An 18,971-nucleotide genomic window follows, 5' to 3' on the forward strand; every position below is an offset into this window, starting at 1 on the left:
AGAAAAAAGCCAGAAGTGGCGCTGTGGCTCAAGTGATAGAGTGCTAGCCTTGAGCTGAAGAGCTGAGGGACAGCGCCCAGGCCCAGAATTTAGGCCCCACGACTGGACCCCCCTCAAAAAACAAAAAGAACCCAAACTCAAAACTCAAAACCAAAACATGCATATTCGCATGTACATACATGTATGCATGCATACATCTCTGTAGGAGCAGGGTGTGGTGGTACAAACCTAATCCTAGTACTCAGAAGGTTAATACAGAAAAATTGGGAGTTTGAGAGCAGTGTGAGATACAAAAATCTGTGTGTGTGTGCACGCGTGCGCTAAGAGTTTTGTCTAACAAATTACCACGGGTTGGAAAACCTAGAAATGAATACTAGACATATATAAGCTACCAAAAAAGGGAGCTATAAAGAAACAGAAAATCTAAGGAGAACAATGGATAAGGAAACTCAGAAATGTACAAAACCATTAAAGAATAACTAACGTGAATTCTTCTTAAACATTTCACAAGGACCGGTTAACAAATGACTATAAGTTTTTCAGTAAATCAGTTTTTAGAAACCATTACAATCAAGGGAACAGCTTACACTAAGCAAAAGGAAAGAATGTACATATCACCTGATATGGAAGAAATAGTTGTATTGTCAAAGCGCATCGAATTCACAAACTTTATAGACCATGATAATGACTATTTGTCTTGTGAAGGTTAAAATGTGTTTATGACTTCAAGTATAACTAACCCACAATACTGTAAAATTTTTGAAATTTATGTAATCACTGAATCTTAATAAAAATTTATTTAAAAAAATAAAGAAACCACTACATTCAATATAGTATAAAATAATCCCTACTAGAATGATTAATTTCAAGCCTATGTATTCAAATCATGTATTTTCCTTAATACTTCTTACATAAATGCCATAAAGATACTTTGTGCATACAATTAAGACTAAAACATGCAACTACCTAATTTCCCTAAATAAAAATAGGCAAGAAAGTTTTAGTCATTGTTAAATGGTTATTTTGAAGGCAGAAGATAACTATTTAAATAATTAAATGAGACAAATGATTACTAAGTACTATGGAATAGGTTCATAGGTGTATACTGGGTCAAATATTGTCAAGTAGATGAAACAGGGAATTCCTTTGTGGTAATAAAATGGTTCTGCACCTTAAATATATAAAACTACATATATACTAAGATATCAGTGATATACTACAGGACTACCACCATTACCACACCACACATTTCCTTCTGATAGAGTTCCTACAAAAACTGATGAAAACCGAAGTTCTATAGTCCAAGTATTGTACTGCGCTAAAACCAAGTCTAGGGAAACCACTGTTCACCTACAAGCTATTCACCCTGAATATTGTAAAGGAAGTTGCGTAGACTAAAAGGAAAAGAATACAAAAGCATGTACTCTCACCTTAACAAAGTTAAATTGTTAGTAAATTAAAACAATGGTATAAAGAGGAAGTATTAAGGAAGACTGGAAAAATATTCTGAAGGAAATAAAAATACATTAAAATTTAAAATTAAAAGTTTTAGAGGGCAATTAATCTAGTAAATGTTATTATCAGAAAAGATAATCTCAAACCAATAACATAAGCTTTCACTAAGGAAACTAGAAGATAGTAAAATAATCACCAAGCTAGCAGAAGGATAGAAATGATAAAAGATGCTGAGTGCTGGTGGATCATGCCTGTAATCCTAGCTACTCAGGAGGCTGATATCTAAGAATCGCAGCTAGAAGCCAGTACAGGAGGTGAAGTCCCTGTGAGACTCTTACCTTCAATTAACCACTCAAAACCCAGAAGTGATGCTGGGGCTTACAAAGTGGTAGAGCATTAGCCTTGAGCAGAAGAGCTCAAGGACAGCACCCAGACCCTGAGGTTCAAGCCTTATAATCACAGAAAAAAAGAAAAAAAAAAGATAAAAGATAAAAAAGAGAAATAAGTGGAGAAGCCCAGAAAAACAATGGAGAAAATTAAAGAATACAAAAGCTGGTTCTTTAAAAAGACCCATAGAGTTGGTAGTAATATAGCAGAAGAATAAAGAAAATAAAACCAGTATCAGGCATGAAATAGGGCATTTCAGTAAAACCCCTATACATAAAACAGATTAAAGGACTATCGCAAATAATTCTATGCATATAAATTATTTGGATGAAAAAGAACAATTTCTTACAACACACAAAAATTACTGAAGAAAAAATCTAATCTGAGTAATTTTAGGGTGATAACAGACATGAAATTTATATAGTTCTATTTCCAACAAAACTCTGAACCTAGATAATTTCAATGGTGAAAGCTACTAAGCTTATAAAAAAGACATAACATCTATTTTGCAGATCCTTCCATCAATGAAGTCAGCACTATTATCCTAATACCAAAACCAAACATGAATATTACGAGGACAGTACAGATTAACACCCCTTACTAATAAAGACATATACTCTCAACTAAGTATTAGCAAACTGGATTCAGCAATACCTGAAAAAACATCACAACTAGTGAGATTTATTCTGAAATCTCATTTCATTCAACTTTAATTAATTGCTGCAATTTAATATATTAACAGCATAAAATATATAATATTAGTTATTATTTATAACTCAGTATCTATTCATGATTTTTGAGCCATTCTAACCCCAGCAAAGAAAGAATAGGACACTTCTTTAACTTGAGAGATATAAGAAAAATAAAATACAGACTAATGCCCTTTATTGACAAAGAAACAAATCCACAATTTTATGTGGAAATGCAAAGAAAGGTAGACCACCAAAACAACTTAGAACAGAAAAAGGCTTTGGACCCTGTACCATATTATTTCAATAATTAATATAAAACTGAAGTAATTGGGGCAGCATGGTAGGAGAAAAAAGACATTTCCAAAGTAAAAGCCCAGAAATAAGCCCACATAAATACAGTCATGTTGCCACATTAACAATGTTTCAGTCAACCATTGACTATGATGATAGTGGTCTTGTAAGATTATATTGCCTACTGACTCTAGCAATCTTAGTTCATGTAATTACACTCTATGGTCCAGGCCATGCATTTCTCAGAAGACACGTTCTTTCTTAAATGATCCATAATTGTTTGATTTTTGACAAAAAATACAAAGGCAACTCAATATAGAAATATATGTGTTCAATGTAGAAATATATCACTTCTGAAGAAGTGACACTGAGTGTTACATGGTCTCTGACTTATACCTAACACCTAAACAAATATAGTTCAGAAGGCATTGATAGATGTGTTAAATATAAAAGAATAAGCCTTGAACAAAGAGTTCTTAGATGCAACATCAAAAGCACAATTTATAGGTGCTGGTGGCTCATGCAGGAGGCTGAGATCTAAGGATTGCAATTTGGAGCCAGACCAGGTAGAAAAGTTAAACCACCAAAAAAGCCTGAAACAAAACTGTGGCTCAAGTGGTACAGCATTAGCCTTGAGCAAAGAAGCAAAAAGGCAGTGTCCAGGGCTTAAGTTCAAGCTCCAAGATTGACCATAAAACCCAAACCCAAACCCAAAATGTTGAACAAGTAGCACAAGGCCTTGAATTCAAACCTGGGGATGAAGTATTGGTTAATTCTTGTCAAACTGATCCATAAATTTTAAAAGGCTCATTCTTCCCCCTCCCCCACTCCCCCCACCACCTTCTTTAGAATTAACTGAGAAGCTGATTCTAAAATTTACATGGACAGCGTTTAAAGGTCCTAGAATAGTTAAAAGAATTTTGAGTAAAAATGAGGCTGGTGACTTTATGGTTCTGAAGAATCAAACCCAGGGCCTAATGCTAAGCAGACCCGTACCACTAAGCCCCACTAAAAGTTGCTTTCAAGACTTACATGATCAAATTGTGTGGAATTTGCATCAAGATACACAAATACAGAGTCCAGAAATGAACCCAAATATAGGTGAACACCAGAAATTTGGAAAATATGCAAAGACAGTTCATTGGAGAAAGTACCCTTTCCCCCCAACTTCTAACAACTAGATATATCTCTGTGTTTAAAAACTTTGAAATATAGCTTGTATCATATACAATATAAAGTCAAAATAGGTTGTAAATTTAAATGTAAAACTTAAAAACTATTAAACTTCCAGAAGACAAAAGAAAAACTACCTGACTATGGGATAGAGACTTTTTAAATACAATACTAAAACCAAGCTCCATATACAAGTATTACTGGTCTACTGATGCAGAATTTCTGTCCACTTGATGAAAAGACCCCACTTATTACCAATGAATAAAATTAGTAACAAGATACCCTAAATAAAAGGAATCTGATTGAATAAATTATGGAATGAATACTATACCAAATACTATACAGATATAAAAAATAAGACTCTCAGGCTGGGAATGTGGCTTAGTAGTAAAGTGCTTGCCTAGCGCTGAAACCCTGGGTTCAATTTCTCAGTACCACATATACAGAAAAGGCTAGAAGTGGTGTTGTAGCTCAAGTGGTAGAGTGTTAGCCTTGAACAAAAGCAGCTTAGGGATAGTGCCCAGATGCTGAGTTCAAGCCCCAGGATTGGCAAAAATAAATAAATAAATAAAATAATATAAAAAGTATATGAATAGGCTGGGAAGGTGGCTCAGTGGTAGAATGCTTGCCTTGCATGCATGAGGCCCTGGGTTCGATTCCTCAGCACCACATAAGCAGAAAAAGCCGGAAGTGGAGCTATGACTCTAGTGGTAGAGTGCTAGCCCTGAGCTGAAGAGCCAAGGGACAGTGCCCAGGCCAGAGTTCAGGACCCACAAACGACAAAAAAAAAAAAGTACATAACTATATATACCATAAGGTTACTAAAAATAAACATATGACATTACAAAAGTATGTAATTCATAGCTCCAGATTATAAAAAGTACTGTCTATTGCACAGTATCTTTTTTATATCAGCACCACCATAAAAGCTACCTAGTCACAAGGACAGAAGACACATGCTAGTTGGAGCTTGGGGGGGAAATCTGAACACTTGTTAACATTTTTTAATGGTATCATTTTATTTTATTTTTAATCACATCTTTTGAGGCTTAGTTATTATGTATATACACATTTATGATTAGTAAGTATTTTAATGTTTTTCATTGTGAAAATACTATACAGAAGGGTTACAGTTACACGAGCAAGGTAATGAGTACATTTCTTATCAAGCATTGTTGCCTCCTCCTTTGTTTTTCCCCTACCATTCCTTCCCTCCCACCTCCACAACTACACTCCCCCTCCCCTAATTTTTTTTTTTTAATTGAAACTGGAATCCAGAGGCACTCACTACAGTTGTGGGAAAATGTTATTTCTAGGCATGAAAAAACCACCAAGAAATTCTCCTCTGGAATGACAGCTGAGTTGGTGGTTCTCCCACAGCCCTCCTCCATTCTATGTTCCATACAAGCCAGTTGGAAGCTGGGCAAAGATACTCCTGGGATGGGACTAAAAGGCTGTAAGCAATTACTTAAAGTAAGTTTTAGAAGACATTGCAAATGACCTCAAGTAATGAGTGAAGAGGTTTTAAAGCTTGGAAAAATCTATAGTCTGCTGTACTGACAACCAGCAGAAATGATGTGTGGCTTCCAGGAAAAATTTATTGAAGACTAGAGAACTTATTCCTTATTTCCAGAAAAGACAAGAAAATACTATGGTGAAGCCTAGAAGTAAGTGGCACTCAAAGAATCCATGGAAACTTACTTATTAGGTTTGCTACTTTTTGTGAATCGCCCAAAGTAATATCCTGATACCAAAACTAATAATCTACTGAACACACGTCTATTTTGCTAAGCATTTCATGTAACATAGTAAACTGAATTCTTTTAATGATTATACAAAGGAGTTGAGGGACAGCACCCAGGCCCTGTCTGCTCAAGACAGACAAAAAAAAAAAACCCAAAACAAAAAAACCTATACAAACAAAAAGGAAGTGGGAGAGGGCTAGCCAAGAGTGTGAGAGGCGTTGTGTCCAAGGCCCAGTTCAAACCCCAACATGGCATAAAGGGGAAAGGCACTGAGGAGTAAACAAATGCTCAAAATAATGACTCAGCAAGTTCTTAAAATATAAAAATGCTTTAGTTAAATACTGCAAAAAAAGCAATGCCAGCTCTAACAAGGTCTGTAATTGTGAAAAAGCTGCAAGTCGGGCTGGGAAGGTGGCTCAGTGGTAGAGTGCTTGCCTTGCATGCATGAGGCCGTGGGTTCGATTCCTCAGCACCACATAAGCAGAAAAAGCCAAAAGTGGTGCTTATGGCTCAAGTGGCAGAGCGTTAGTCTTGAGCTGAAGAGCTGAGGTTCCATACCCAGGCCCAGAGTTCAGGCCTCACAACCAACAACAACAACAACAAAAAAAGCTGCAGATGAGACATGGCTCAAAGTTAGTGATCATGAAGGTAAGATTTGTGTTGTTAAACAAGCACAAACGCCCCAGAAATTAAACAGCTTGTTTTCCTCTTGTTCTAAGTTTATACCCCCAAAGCTATTCTTTTGTTCTAAGAAAAGCAGACTTATTGGGACACACTAATTAGGTAAAGACACTCCATTTAAAATAAACGCTGAATTTGATGTATGTAACTAAATGTAAACCTAGAAGCAATCCACTTAGAAAAGACTTAAGAAAAAATATAATGGCAAATTCTGATCAACATTTAATGATAGAGTCAATGATGGTTCAAATCCATTCAAATACTCCAAATTTTAAAATAAGGGAAGAACTTTTTGTATCATTAAGAGGCCACAGTACTATATGACAGAAAAAAAAAATCAGAGTTCAAAATAATCTTGTAGTATATATTTTCTATGAACTACCAAAAACTTCTAGAACACGTTCCTGTGATGCTACAGAAATGTTATGAATCTTTACTCCTCACTTTAACTCAGAGCTATCTATATTAAATTAATGAAGCTGATCTTATCCACAATTTAGTATGTTAATAAAAAGTATTATGACCCTGAGAGCAGCCTGGGCTATGTAATGAAACTGTTTATAAAGGAGAGAAAAAAACTGGCCACTCAAAAAATTTATAAAGAGACAAATGCCTTACTTCTACTCTTTTTAAACTACCCTGCAAAAGTCAGTTCTGAGTATTAGACTAACTTTATCTGCAAGTTTGAAAAGATTTTGTTTGTTTTTTAATTTTGGTCAGGTGTAGGGCCTGAACTCTGTCCCGCAGAGGCTCTTTAGCTCCAAGCTAGTGCTCTACCGCTTGACCCACAACGCCACTTCCAGCTTTTTCTACTTATGTGGTGCTAAGTAATTGAATCCAGGGCCTCATGCATGCAAGGCAAGCATTCTACCACTGAGCCACCTTTCCAGCCCAGTTTGAAAGATTTTTAAACAATGAGTATCACTTATTGAAAATAATAAAGACAAAAAAGTCTTTGTAAAACTCAGTACAATTAAGAAAATAAGTCTTGTATTATAATGAAGTTAGACATATTACAAACTTTACAGAAATCTTTTATTTCAGTTCACCAAAAAGAACCCTCACTTGAAATGTATATAGAAAGTGCCATGATTTCTGAAACTTAATTTCAAATGAAGTTCAGTAAAATAAGAAAAAGTGTGAATCTGTGTGCATACATAAAATATAAATCATATACGAACACAAAATATATGTAATACATACATTGCATTATTAATATATTATACATGTGCATGTTTTGTTTTGTATGTATATTACTACATACATAATCTCTGTTCATGTAATGAGGTAAATATGGCAAAAGGTTATCAATGTCGAACACTTCAGAATACTCTCACAACCTTTGTGGAGAGTATTGTTTCTGTGTTTGAGAATTTTCAAAGAAAAAAGCTGGAAGAACAAGTACTCAATTGTCTTAGTGTTCATGTACTTTCAATTATTACTCTGAATGTATGTCCAGTACATCTCTTTTCAACCAAAGACTCTTCTGCCCTCATTTAAAACGACTAGTATAGAATTATAATTTTAAACAACAAAAAAAAAATCACAGTTCTAGGAAAAGAGTATTAAAAAGTAAGTTTAAAGAGTGGCATCAATGAATTAACTGTTTTTACCTGAAAGTTGACATCTTCTTTCTTAAATATCAGTGCTCGAACTTCATCTGGATCTCCATTAAATATAGCCTGCACCAATGATGGCTAAAATATAAAATAATTATATAAATGTTAGTCATACTACTTAAGTAATTCTAAAAACATTTCCATACAACTTTAGGGTATTTTTCTCCTCCATATCATTAATTTTTTTACATTTCATGAAACCAAATGATATCCAAGTACATCTTTGTCAGGGAATTAGGAGAGGAGAATTTAATTTATAAATGTATATATGTTCAGTTTGACAAAAATTAAGTAGTATAATAAACACAATCAGATTTTATTTCTTATAAGTGGAAATATTTTGTTTCTATATGATGAAAAGACTTACAGATATAAGTCTCTCAACATCTAGTTGTGAAACAGAACATACTGAACAAGCAATTTCCAGCCATGCTGAGGCGCATGATAGGAGATCCTTTTGAAAAGGTCTGTTTAAGGGATGAAAATAACATGTACCAATTAGCATTATATGCATAAAGATACAAATCCCATGTAAGTAAAGTTGGCAGATCATGAACTGCTACTCAAAAAACAAAAATACTGTATACTTGAATAACATGAAAAGAAAATCATATGCATGTCTAAATATAATTTACTAATCAACACCACCACTTCTGTAAGGTATCATATTATACTAGTTAAATAAGGAGCCAGTTGTCAACAGTATTAAAAATAAGGTTAAAGATACAGTGTGTGATTCTTTTTCATACATGCTCTTACACACATAAATACATAAAATCCTTTAAGGGAAAGGCTAGGTTTTGGATGTTGCTGGTAATAGTTAACCTTTTCCTAACATATGCAGTTCCTGACTTTTGTTATATCAGTTCAAAAACCCAAAATGAAAAAGTGTCATAATGCTTTTCTTAAGTCTTTTTTAAAGAGATTTAATTCTGAAATGTTACCTAAGCATTTGAAAAAGTAAAAACCAGAAATGTGTTTATTTTATATATAATACAGCAACATATTGACACCAATATTAGTTTAAGTTTTTAATGAAACTAGTGGAAACCAACTCCATTCTTAAAAACTAAAATTTACACTACTAGTAGGTCAGTAGAATATAGGAAACACAAATTCTCAAATCTTACCAATACATTTCCAGAAGGTGAAGAATGTAGGGATTTATTTTCCTGTGGCAATTTAGAAATGAATTCAGGAGAATCATCTTCAACCTCCTCCAAGACAACAATACACACTCGACTCATTCGCTCTTTTAAAACATTAAATTCCAAGCTATGTGACAGTTGGAAGGGTACAAGTAATTTTTCTTCCTCTTCTGTACAACACTTACAAACATTCTCTGAATAGTACACTTATAGTATTAAGTGCTATCAGAGAAACCAAGTTTAAAATTATGATATGTAATTTCTAAAATTCCTAAAAATTAACAAAATTCTACTCTTTGATGTTGGGTTGCTGCAATATATAAAAAAATACTACACATCAATATGTCAATCATTAAAACAGTTCAGGATAAGCTCATTTAAAAATATTTTTTTCCTACCAAAACAGTCATATTGCACTATAAAATTTACTTGTACAAAACAATCATTGTTTGGGGTAACACACCACCATGAGATAAAGAATGAAATGACTGCTATGATAAGAGATGATCACAGCTATCCCCAACATTTGACTGCAAGGTCATACAGTTACCAGTAGGCTGACTTCCTTTTATAATTGAAAATAAAAAATAAAATCTCACTATTCTGCTTCCACTTCTAACTTGTCTTTATTTCTTCAGCTTCACTGATTTAATGAAGACATTATTCAGGAAACAAACAGGCAAAAAGAGAGCTCAGCACAAATCCTGAAAATAAAGCTCAGAGGTTGACAGACAATTCCTTCTGTGTTTGGGAAAAGAGAAAAGGGGGGAAAAAAGCCACTCTGCATTAATAGCAAAGCTGCAGTACATTTACATGTGATGAGTCAGACCACAAGAGACAATAGGACTCTTGGCACAAGAATATAGCTTGATTAATCCAGATTTCCCCTATAATAGAAGAAATACAAACTGCTTTATTCCAATAGGTAATATAAGCAAGGCGGAGTTTTCATTCTTTCTCCATCAGGCAGTTGTCTGTGGCTGCTCCAACAAAAAGGCACAGATAACAGGCAAAAATGGTGATACTGGAGAATCCTAATAGAACAAGCAGGCTGCGAAGGAACTAGACCTTTGAGCTCAAATTACAGCTTCAGAGTTTTTGTATTAAAAAGGAAAGGGGAAAAAAATCCCAGCAGTTTATCATTCCAGTATTTCCTTTGATCGCCACATGAATACAGCTTCCATTAAGTAGTCTTCATTCAGAGGGAAAAAACAGCAGACTGTGCATCTTCTTTGAGCCAACAACTTTATTCAATCAGCTACCTCCGTGCCAATATAGTTTCCTTCCACAATGAAAAACCGTCACAGTTATCTTGTTCGGTTGATTTCAGATGCTTTCCTGTTCCTCAAAAGATCTTGCAAAATGCCGCTGACATCCTCAAATGAGTAGGTCCTTAAAAAAATATCTATAGAGCTTCAGGATTAGCCCCACAGAAGCATTCCAACAGAGCAACAGTCCGAAGAGCAGAAACTGCAGACCCGCAGGATGAAATGCCTTAGTAATGCTCACATGCTACACTTACCAGAGAGCTGAGCTACTGCTCAGGATGTGACTTCCTCTCACAGGAGAAAAAAAATAGTGCATTTGGACAGCCTTCACAATTAGAAGGTTCATGCCAGTTCTGTGACTAATCCAGATCAAACTGAAAATTTCTGTAACTGAAAAATGAGTGTGCTTTTAACATTTTCCACTAAAAGCCACAAGGAAATCTGGTGTACTGCTCCTTCTGACTAACACTGGTTTTAGCAAGTAAACAATTCCAAACAGCTTAACTGCTTTCGTATGCCACAATACAGCAAATGTTTAACCCTATAATGAGGCTGCAATTTAAAAAAAAAGTCTGCAGTATACTCCTAAGAGATTTAAAAAGGAAGGCGAAGTATTTTTTGAGACTTTAAAACTTAAGGTACTGTTTTCTGCCAAGACTACACAGATATATTTTCTAGAATGTAAAAAAATTTAAACAAATTTTTAAAATTGCAAATTAGGAGAGAGCAAGGGAAGAGGTGACATTGTCCAAGGTATTCCTTACTTACATAAATATAACTAACCCTTCTGTACATCACCTTTATAATAACAATAAAAATCTTTTAAAATATTAACAATTTCTAAGTTACCAAATTTATTCACTACTCATGCATATTTTTCTTTTTTGCTTCATATTTTAAGGTGAAAAATTAATGCTTCATAGAAGTAGAAATCAATTTTCACTGAAGAAATTAAGTAATCCTATCTTCCTATCTAGAAAGGCTATAAATTTTTAAAAATCTGTTAAGAAGCTATATGAAAGAACTATTTATGCTCAATGAAATCCCATTTTTATAGCCATTTAAAACTTAAGAAAAAAAAACAAAAAACTATAGGAAAAAGTACTTGTCCTGAAGTATCTATATGTCAAAAGGGCACAAGGGCCAGGTGGCTGTGGCTAACGCCTGTAATCCTAGCTATTCAGGAGGCTGAGATCTGAGGATGGGGTTCAAAGCCAGGCTGGGCAGGAAAGTCCTTGAGATTTTTTTTTTCTTGGTTTGGTTGTGGGGCTTGAACTCTGGGTCTGGGAGCTGTCCCTCAGCTCTTCAGTTCAAGGCGAGCACTCTACCACTTTTCTGGTAGTTAGTTGGAGATAAGGGTCTCACAGGCCACCAGGCTTCCGCCTGGATTTCCTAAGATTCTTACCTCTAAGCACCTGAAAACCGAAGTGTTGCTGTGGCTCAAGTGCTAGAGCGTCCCCCTTGAGCTGAAGAGCTGAGGGACAGAGCGCATAGCCAGAGTTCAAGCCCCATGACCAATAAAAAAAAAAAAGAAAAAGAAAAGAAAAGAAAAAGGGCACAATGGCACTATGTATTGAATTTTTTTTTTGAAAAAGGATCTTTCCCAGAAAATAATTTTCCCAACAGTAGAAGGAAGAACCCAGTGAACAAACACATACCAGAAACCTGGATGCAGTTCTCCAAATTGCACAAAGCACACTATTTTGTACTTCACATCCCCCCACCATTTGTTTACCACACAATAGGATTATTTCTCAACAGGAAAACTATAAAGAAAATACCATAGTCTCTCTTCAATCTGTTTTTTAATTCTATCCACTAGGATTCTCATTAATATCTCATTACCTCTCTACTTTCTGTGAGGTGCTTGATTCTATATATTCCCATTTAATACAGACAGTATATATAAATGGCTATATTCTCATATTATAGAGGAAAACCCAAACTTACAAATAAAAATGTTAATTCAAACATTAAAATATTAAATCCAAATATAATACAGTATGTATTTCTTCAGCAGATGAATACCATACTGAACACAATGGAAATGCACAGTATGCTACTACTGTTTGTACAAGTTTGTACACAGCACACTATTGGCTGATGGATTGGAAGGTGACCAACCATAGCACTGTGTTCTGTATCCTGGACACTGATTGGCTCAGTAACATAGCACCTGTCTGTGTGCTCTCCTCACACTGTGCCCATAACATTCAGCATCTCTCCTTGTCCACTTCACATCAACATGTGATCGATGCATGTAGTGTTGCTCTACAGTGTTGTGTTTTTGTGAAATTTACGTAGAAGTTTGAATTCATTTCAAGCCCTACGATGCCACGCAAACATTCTGCACCTTCTAAGGCTTTTGGCAGTGAACCCAAGCACCAGAGGAAAATGCTTACCATCAAAGAATCTTGACATGTTAAAGGAAGGCAAAAGCTATGCAGCTGTAGGCTGCCATTATCTACTGTTGGCTACAAAAAGAAATGAGAAGAATATTAGGTCTTCAGCAACTATAACTTTTCCTTTTTTCTTTTTTTGGTTGGTCGTGGGGCTTGAACTCTGGGCCTAGGCACTCTCCCTCAGCTCTTCAGCTCAAGGCTAGGACTCTACCACTTGAGCCACAGCTCCACTTCTGGTTTTCTAGTGGTTTGTTGGCGATAAAGTCTCACAGACTTTCTTGCCTGGACTGGCTTTGAATCATGATCCTCAGATCTCAGCCTCCTGAGTAGCTAGGATTATAGGCTTGAGCCACCAGCACCCTGCGAGCAACTATGACTTTTAACCAAGACTACAAAGAGGGTGATCACTTCCCACAATAAGGTCATTGTGAGAATGAAGTATGCATTGGCCCTGGGGATAAATGACTGCAGAAATAATAATATCTCACTGGATACCAACACCATCTGGACAAAGGCCAAAAAACATGGCAGTTTTGCAGAAAGCATGGACTTTCACAACAGTGATGAGGATGAAGACAAGGACAACAATGTAGAAACAGGGCCGTCAAGTGCTTCTCTCACCAGACCAACCCCATTCAGAGCCTGCAAGGGCTGGTTTGATATATTTCAAAGATGCTTTGGACTCAAGAGCATTTCTCTGCATGGAGAAGCTGCCTCTGCAGATAAAGCTGGAGCTAAGGACCACATAATGACATGTTCAAATCCATCATCAAGGAAAGGGACTATAAGCCTGAACAAGTTTTTAAGATGGACGACATGAAGTCAACAAGTGAAAAGGATGGGGAACAATTTGAATTATGGGTTGGAGGAGAGGAGGAAGTTGGCCTAACACTTGATCATCTTGCAACCAAGGTGAAACTGCCCAAAGAACTTCAGTGAGTAGCTGAAGTAGGGGACCCCAGATGCTTCATTGGTTGCACTTTGTAAATACAATCAAGAGTGGCAGTCAGTTTATAAAAAGCTTCTCACTCAAAGCAACTCCCTCTAACTATATTCATCATTTGAATTAAGAGATCACTTACACCTATGCCTTTAGTAGAAGTTACAGCCCAGGGTGAAGATATTGTACTACCTAATGAAGCCCTTCTTGGCTGTGCATTACATTGATCTCATAGTCATCACCTTCATTGTCATCAGTACTGCACATAATTCAGGTTGTAGTATACTTCACTGTTGAGTACCCATATAGAATTTTGTATGTTATTAAAATTACGTAGGTTTAAGAGTGTAGAAAATGTTTAAGAGAATATGAAGTGTTTATAAGAGTGTGGAAAAGGTTAATAAGAGTAGGAAAGGTTTATAGGAGAGTGGGGTTTATAAGGCTTTAAAATATAAATAATTGCTGCTACTTTGCCGATTTTCACCTATCATAGGAGTTTCTGGAATGTAACTCCCATAATAGGTGAGGAATCACCATATATTCCTCCCTCCCAATAGCATCTTTGCTACCCATAATACTGTTTGGAAAGTGATCTTGAAAAAAAGGTAAACTATAGTAGCTGCTAAAGCTTAGGTTAGAAGAGGATATTGTCTATTGCAGTAATATTCCCAAGTGAGAGAGAGGAGCTGATCAACTGATTTAGAGAGTGTCTCCTCTTTACATAGCCTCAAACTCAAGATCCTTCTATTTCAGTTTTCCACATGCTAGGAATGCTGGTATCACTATACTTCAAGTTGTTTTAAAATGAGTATTTAGACTTAATTTTAAATTATGTGTTTTAGCGAGTTTTTTCATCAAAACATTAAAAACATTCAACACAATTTAGAACAGAGGTATGCCAGAACTTAAGAACAAAAACCATTGAAAGGTATAGAGTATTAAGAAAGAATCTATAACCTTTTCCCCCTCTTGGTACCAGGGAATTGTCTGAACTCAGAGCCACGAACTTGCTCTGCTGGAACTCTACCATATAAAGTGGAAACACTTCACCTTTTTAATAAAAGCTTAAGGTTCTAAAGGGTTATTTTCAGGTTCCTAATTTTGTTGTATCAGAATTTCTTTTTAGATTTTTCCTTTCTGCACTGAGGGGCAACGCAGATCTTAACTTACTAAACATTTGTGAATATTGGTTATTGTGAAATAAAGTATTCCTTGGGCTGGGAAGGTGGCTCAGTGGTAGAGTGCTTGCCTTGCATACCTGAGGCCCTGGGTTCGATTCCTCAGCACCACATAAGCAAAAAAGAAAAAAGCCGGAAGTGGCGCTGTGGCTCAAGTGGTAGAGTGCTAGCCTTGAGCTGAAGAGCTATGGGACAGCGCCCAGACCCAGAGTTCAGGCCCCACGACCAGACCCTCCCCCCCACCAAAAAAAGAAATAAAGTATTCCTTATTCAAAATCTTTGGGACTAGACCTATTTCAAATTTTGAAGCTTATTGGATTTTAAACTACTGACAGAGATTTTACCAGTTAAGCAACCCAAATATAAAAAGTCCGAATTTTGAAATGCTCCAAAATATAAACTTTTTGAGTGCCATGTCAGTGCCAAGTAGCAAGCTAGTTTATCAGTACAGTTGGCTCTTGGCATTCTTAAGTCTCACACCTGCAGATTCAATCAAGTACAGACCAAAAATATTCATGGAGAGAAGCAGATTCTGTCTACAGTGAACATGTAAAGGCATTTCTCCATCATTATTCCCTAAACTACAGAGCATAATCAAGAGATTACACATTATAAGCAATCCAGAGATGATATAATTAATGTATGCTGGAGGATAGTAGCATGCAAATTCTACACCATTTTAAGAAGAGACTTGGGCATCCTCTGTATTTGTTTCCATAGGGGGTCCTAGAACCAATCTCCCATCACAACTCAAATAACAAACTCTACCACAACTCAATAAACAAATAAAACTTGTAGTCAAACATGGTAAGCAAGTATGCTAAAATCATGTTTCATTAAACAGCCTTCTTATATTATGGACTACCGGAAAAATCTTATGAAGGCCAGGCATGACAGTACAGATCTATAATCAAAGCTAGGAGGGCCCCAGGAGGGCTCCAAGGTTCAAGGACAGCCTAGGAAAAAGTAAATGAGACCTTATGTCAAAAACAAACTGGAGCTGGGCGCCAGCGGCTCACGCCAATAAGCCTAGCTACTCAGGAGGCTAAGATCTGAGGAACACGATTCAAAGCCAGCCTGGGCAGGAAAGTCCATGAGGCTCTTAACTCCAATAAGCCACTCATAAAACCGGAAGTGGTGCAGTGGCTCAAGAGGTAGAGCCCTAGCCTTGAGCTGAAGAGCTGAGGGACAGCGTTCAGGCCTAGAATTCAAGCCCTACAAACAAAAAACAAAAACAAACCCAAAAAACCAAACTGAATTTGGTGGTGTAGGTAGGTCTTCAATCCCAGCTACTTGAGGTAAGGGTTGAAGGCCAGAATGGAAAAAAGTACAAGACCCTATTGAAAAATAAACTAAAAACAAAAGGACTAGGGTGTGGCTCAAGTGGTAAAGCAATTTGCCTAGCAAGTGCAGGGACTTCCATTCAAACCAGAGCAACAACTCCCTAATCCCTCAAGAAGACAAGAAAATAAGTCCTGTGCTTTCTAGGTTACAGGTCAGAATCTATACAACTATCCAATTAGTAGAGCCACTTATAAAAAAAAGGTCATTATGTATTTAAAACATGATCAATTCTAAACCCTTAAAATAATATTTTTTTAGAAGTTTATTTTTTTGACAGTTGTGGGGCCAGCTCTTCAGCTCAAGGCAAGTGCTCTACCACTTGAGCCACAGCGCCACTTCCAACTTTTTGTTTGTTTGTTTGTTTGTTTGTTTTGCTTATGTGGCGCTGAGGAATTGAATCCAGGGCCTCATGCATGAGAGGCAAGCACTCTACCACTGAGCCAACTTCCCAGCCCCCTTAAAATAATATTAGCTTTTCGTGTAATCCAGTTATGACCAAAGCGTGCGTGTGTGTGTGTTGGGGGGGGGTGATTTTCCTGGGGCTTGAACTCAGGGTTTGAGCACTATTTCTGAGCTTTTGTGCACAAGATTAGAGCTCTATCAACTTAAGCTATAGCTCCAAGTCTTGCTTTTTGTGGTGAACTAGACTAAGAGTCTCATGGACTTTCCTGCCCTGGGTTGGCTTTGAACCGTTACCCTTAAGATCTTAGCTTCCTGAGTATCTACGATTATAGGGTTGATACACTGGCACCTGGACAGTCTTTTTTTTTTTTTTTTAACAAAAAAGTTTACAAAGACATACCATAAAAATGTTTAATTAATACCATCTGAGGATACCAAGTGATTTATTTAATCCTTTGCTATGAAACAATGGTAGTAACAAACTGTTGACCCTACCATTATTAGTATTATATGCAACATATTAACATCTATTATTATGTGTTCTTTGCAAAGACCTGTATGTCATATCCATTCTTTAACTTCACCTTTAAAAAGACTTTTTGTAAGAGCTGAGGGGCTGCGCCCGGGCCCAGAGTTCAAGCCCCATGACTGGCAAAGAAAAAAAAGAAAACTTTTGTAGAGTGCTATATCATATGAGAAAAATGAACCAGTACAGGTAAGAACACAAAAGATATATATTGAAGGCCTAAATAGAACAGAAAATCCATCTGTGCCATTAATTCTAAATGAGAAAAAAGCAGTATATGAATTTATTAGCGGTAATCAATTTCTAAAACTATATTAGAATTGTACATTCTCTTACAAAAGTGAATGGTAAAACTGTTCATTACATTACTGTTAGTATTTCCTCATTTACTTACTGGAAAAGTACTTTCTTAAATAATGATCCACTAGCTAAAACATTTAATATAAAAACCCAACAATCACTTTCCAGAATAATTGAAAGGTTAAAATAATCATTTATAATGCATGAATAATTGTTAGCTTTTCAAAGGCTGGAGCAGTATTGTCTAATAGGAGCATAAAAGGAATCACATATTTAATTTACATGTTTTAGTTATCACATTTTAAAAAGGTAAAACTAGTACCTATTTTTAACAATATTTTATGTAATGCAACATATCCAAAATACTGTTTCAACTTGCCAACACAGAAAGCTAGCCAAAGAGTTTACAGCTTTTACAAAAATTTAAATTTGTTGTGCATTTCACACATATGGCATATCTCCATTTGAGCCCTCCCTGCCTCCTGTATCACAGGTACATGTTACCTTACACAGCATCAAGTCTGAGCTGGCTAACTTTTTGCTGAGATAGGCCTTAAACATAACTTTCTCCATCTCAGTTTCCCAAATATAGCTTGGATTACAGACATGCCAAAAGAAAATTTTTTAAAGGTAATTTTAAAACTTAAGATGAGCACTTTTTTTTTTTTTAAAGATTACTTCAGCCACATGGGTCAAGTGGTAGAGTGTCTGATTGACAAGAGCAAGGCCCTGTGCTCAAATACTAAGCAAGTACTACAAATCACACACTCACTCTCTCCAAGACATTGAAATTCTACTTACTCTAGTCTGAGTGGCACCCAGGGAAACAAAAAACAATAAATGCTGGTGGGAACTGGGGTAAAGGGAGAAACCCTTATACACTATTGATGGGAATATAAATTAGTCTAGTAAATATGGGGGCTCATATCTATAATCCTACTTGTGAAGCTAGGAACTTGAGGACTGGCAGTTATAGGCCAACCCTATGTTTAAAGCTAGGTTCAGTGGCATATGCCTGGTATCTCAGCTGCAGGGAAGGTTGAGATTGGGAGGATTATGGTTCCATGACACACACATTGTCCTAGCTATAACAGGAAGTCTACAAATGGTAGATTATGATCTAGGTCCAAATTACCAATATGATCCAGCTATATACAGCTATTTGATTCTGATATACAAAGCCACCACATCCATGGTAGATTTATCCACAATAAGATCAGCCTAAGTGCCCATTAACAGATGATTTCCATATACATAATGGGAGTATTACTCATCCATAAATAAGAATGAAATCATGTTGTTTGCAGAAAAATACACAGAACTGGAGATCATGTTACACAAAATTAACCAGGCTCAGAAACACAAATACAGTACACAAATATAGTATGTATGCTTTCTTTCTTTTTTTTTTTTTTTTGGG

General features: G+C 36.1%; 1 protein-coding gene across 3 annotated transcripts in view; it reads right to left on the reverse strand.

Annotated features, from left to right (window-relative positions):
- Positions 1 to 18,971, reverse strand: part of Ankrd28 (ankyrin repeat domain 28) — a 159,809-nt gene that overhangs the window by 86,752 nt on the left and 54,086 nt on the right. The window contains exons 1-2 of one of the 3 annotated variants that reach the window (XM_013022160.1): positions 9,174 to 9,513; positions 8,038 to 8,121 (exon numbers count right to left, since the gene is read on the reverse strand). In XM_013022160.1, the coding sequence (XP_012877614.1) occupies positions 8,038 to 8,121; positions 9,174 to 9,290 (201 nt within the window). In that variant the 5' untranslated portion in view covers positions 9,291 to 9,513. Of the gene's footprint in view, positions 1 to 8,037; positions 8,122 to 9,173; positions 9,525 to 18,971 lie in introns of those variants that run through there. The other 2 variants (XM_013022163.1, XM_013022161.1) reach the window with 2 other exon arrangements.

Source organism: Dipodomys ordii, unplaced genomic scaffold (genome assembly GCF_000151885.1).
Source record: "Dipodomys ordii isolate 6190 unplaced genomic scaffold, Dord_2.0 Scaffold60, whole genome shotgun sequence".
NCBI lineage: Eukaryota > Metazoa > Chordata > Mammalia > Rodentia > Heteromyidae > Dipodomys > Dipodomys ordii.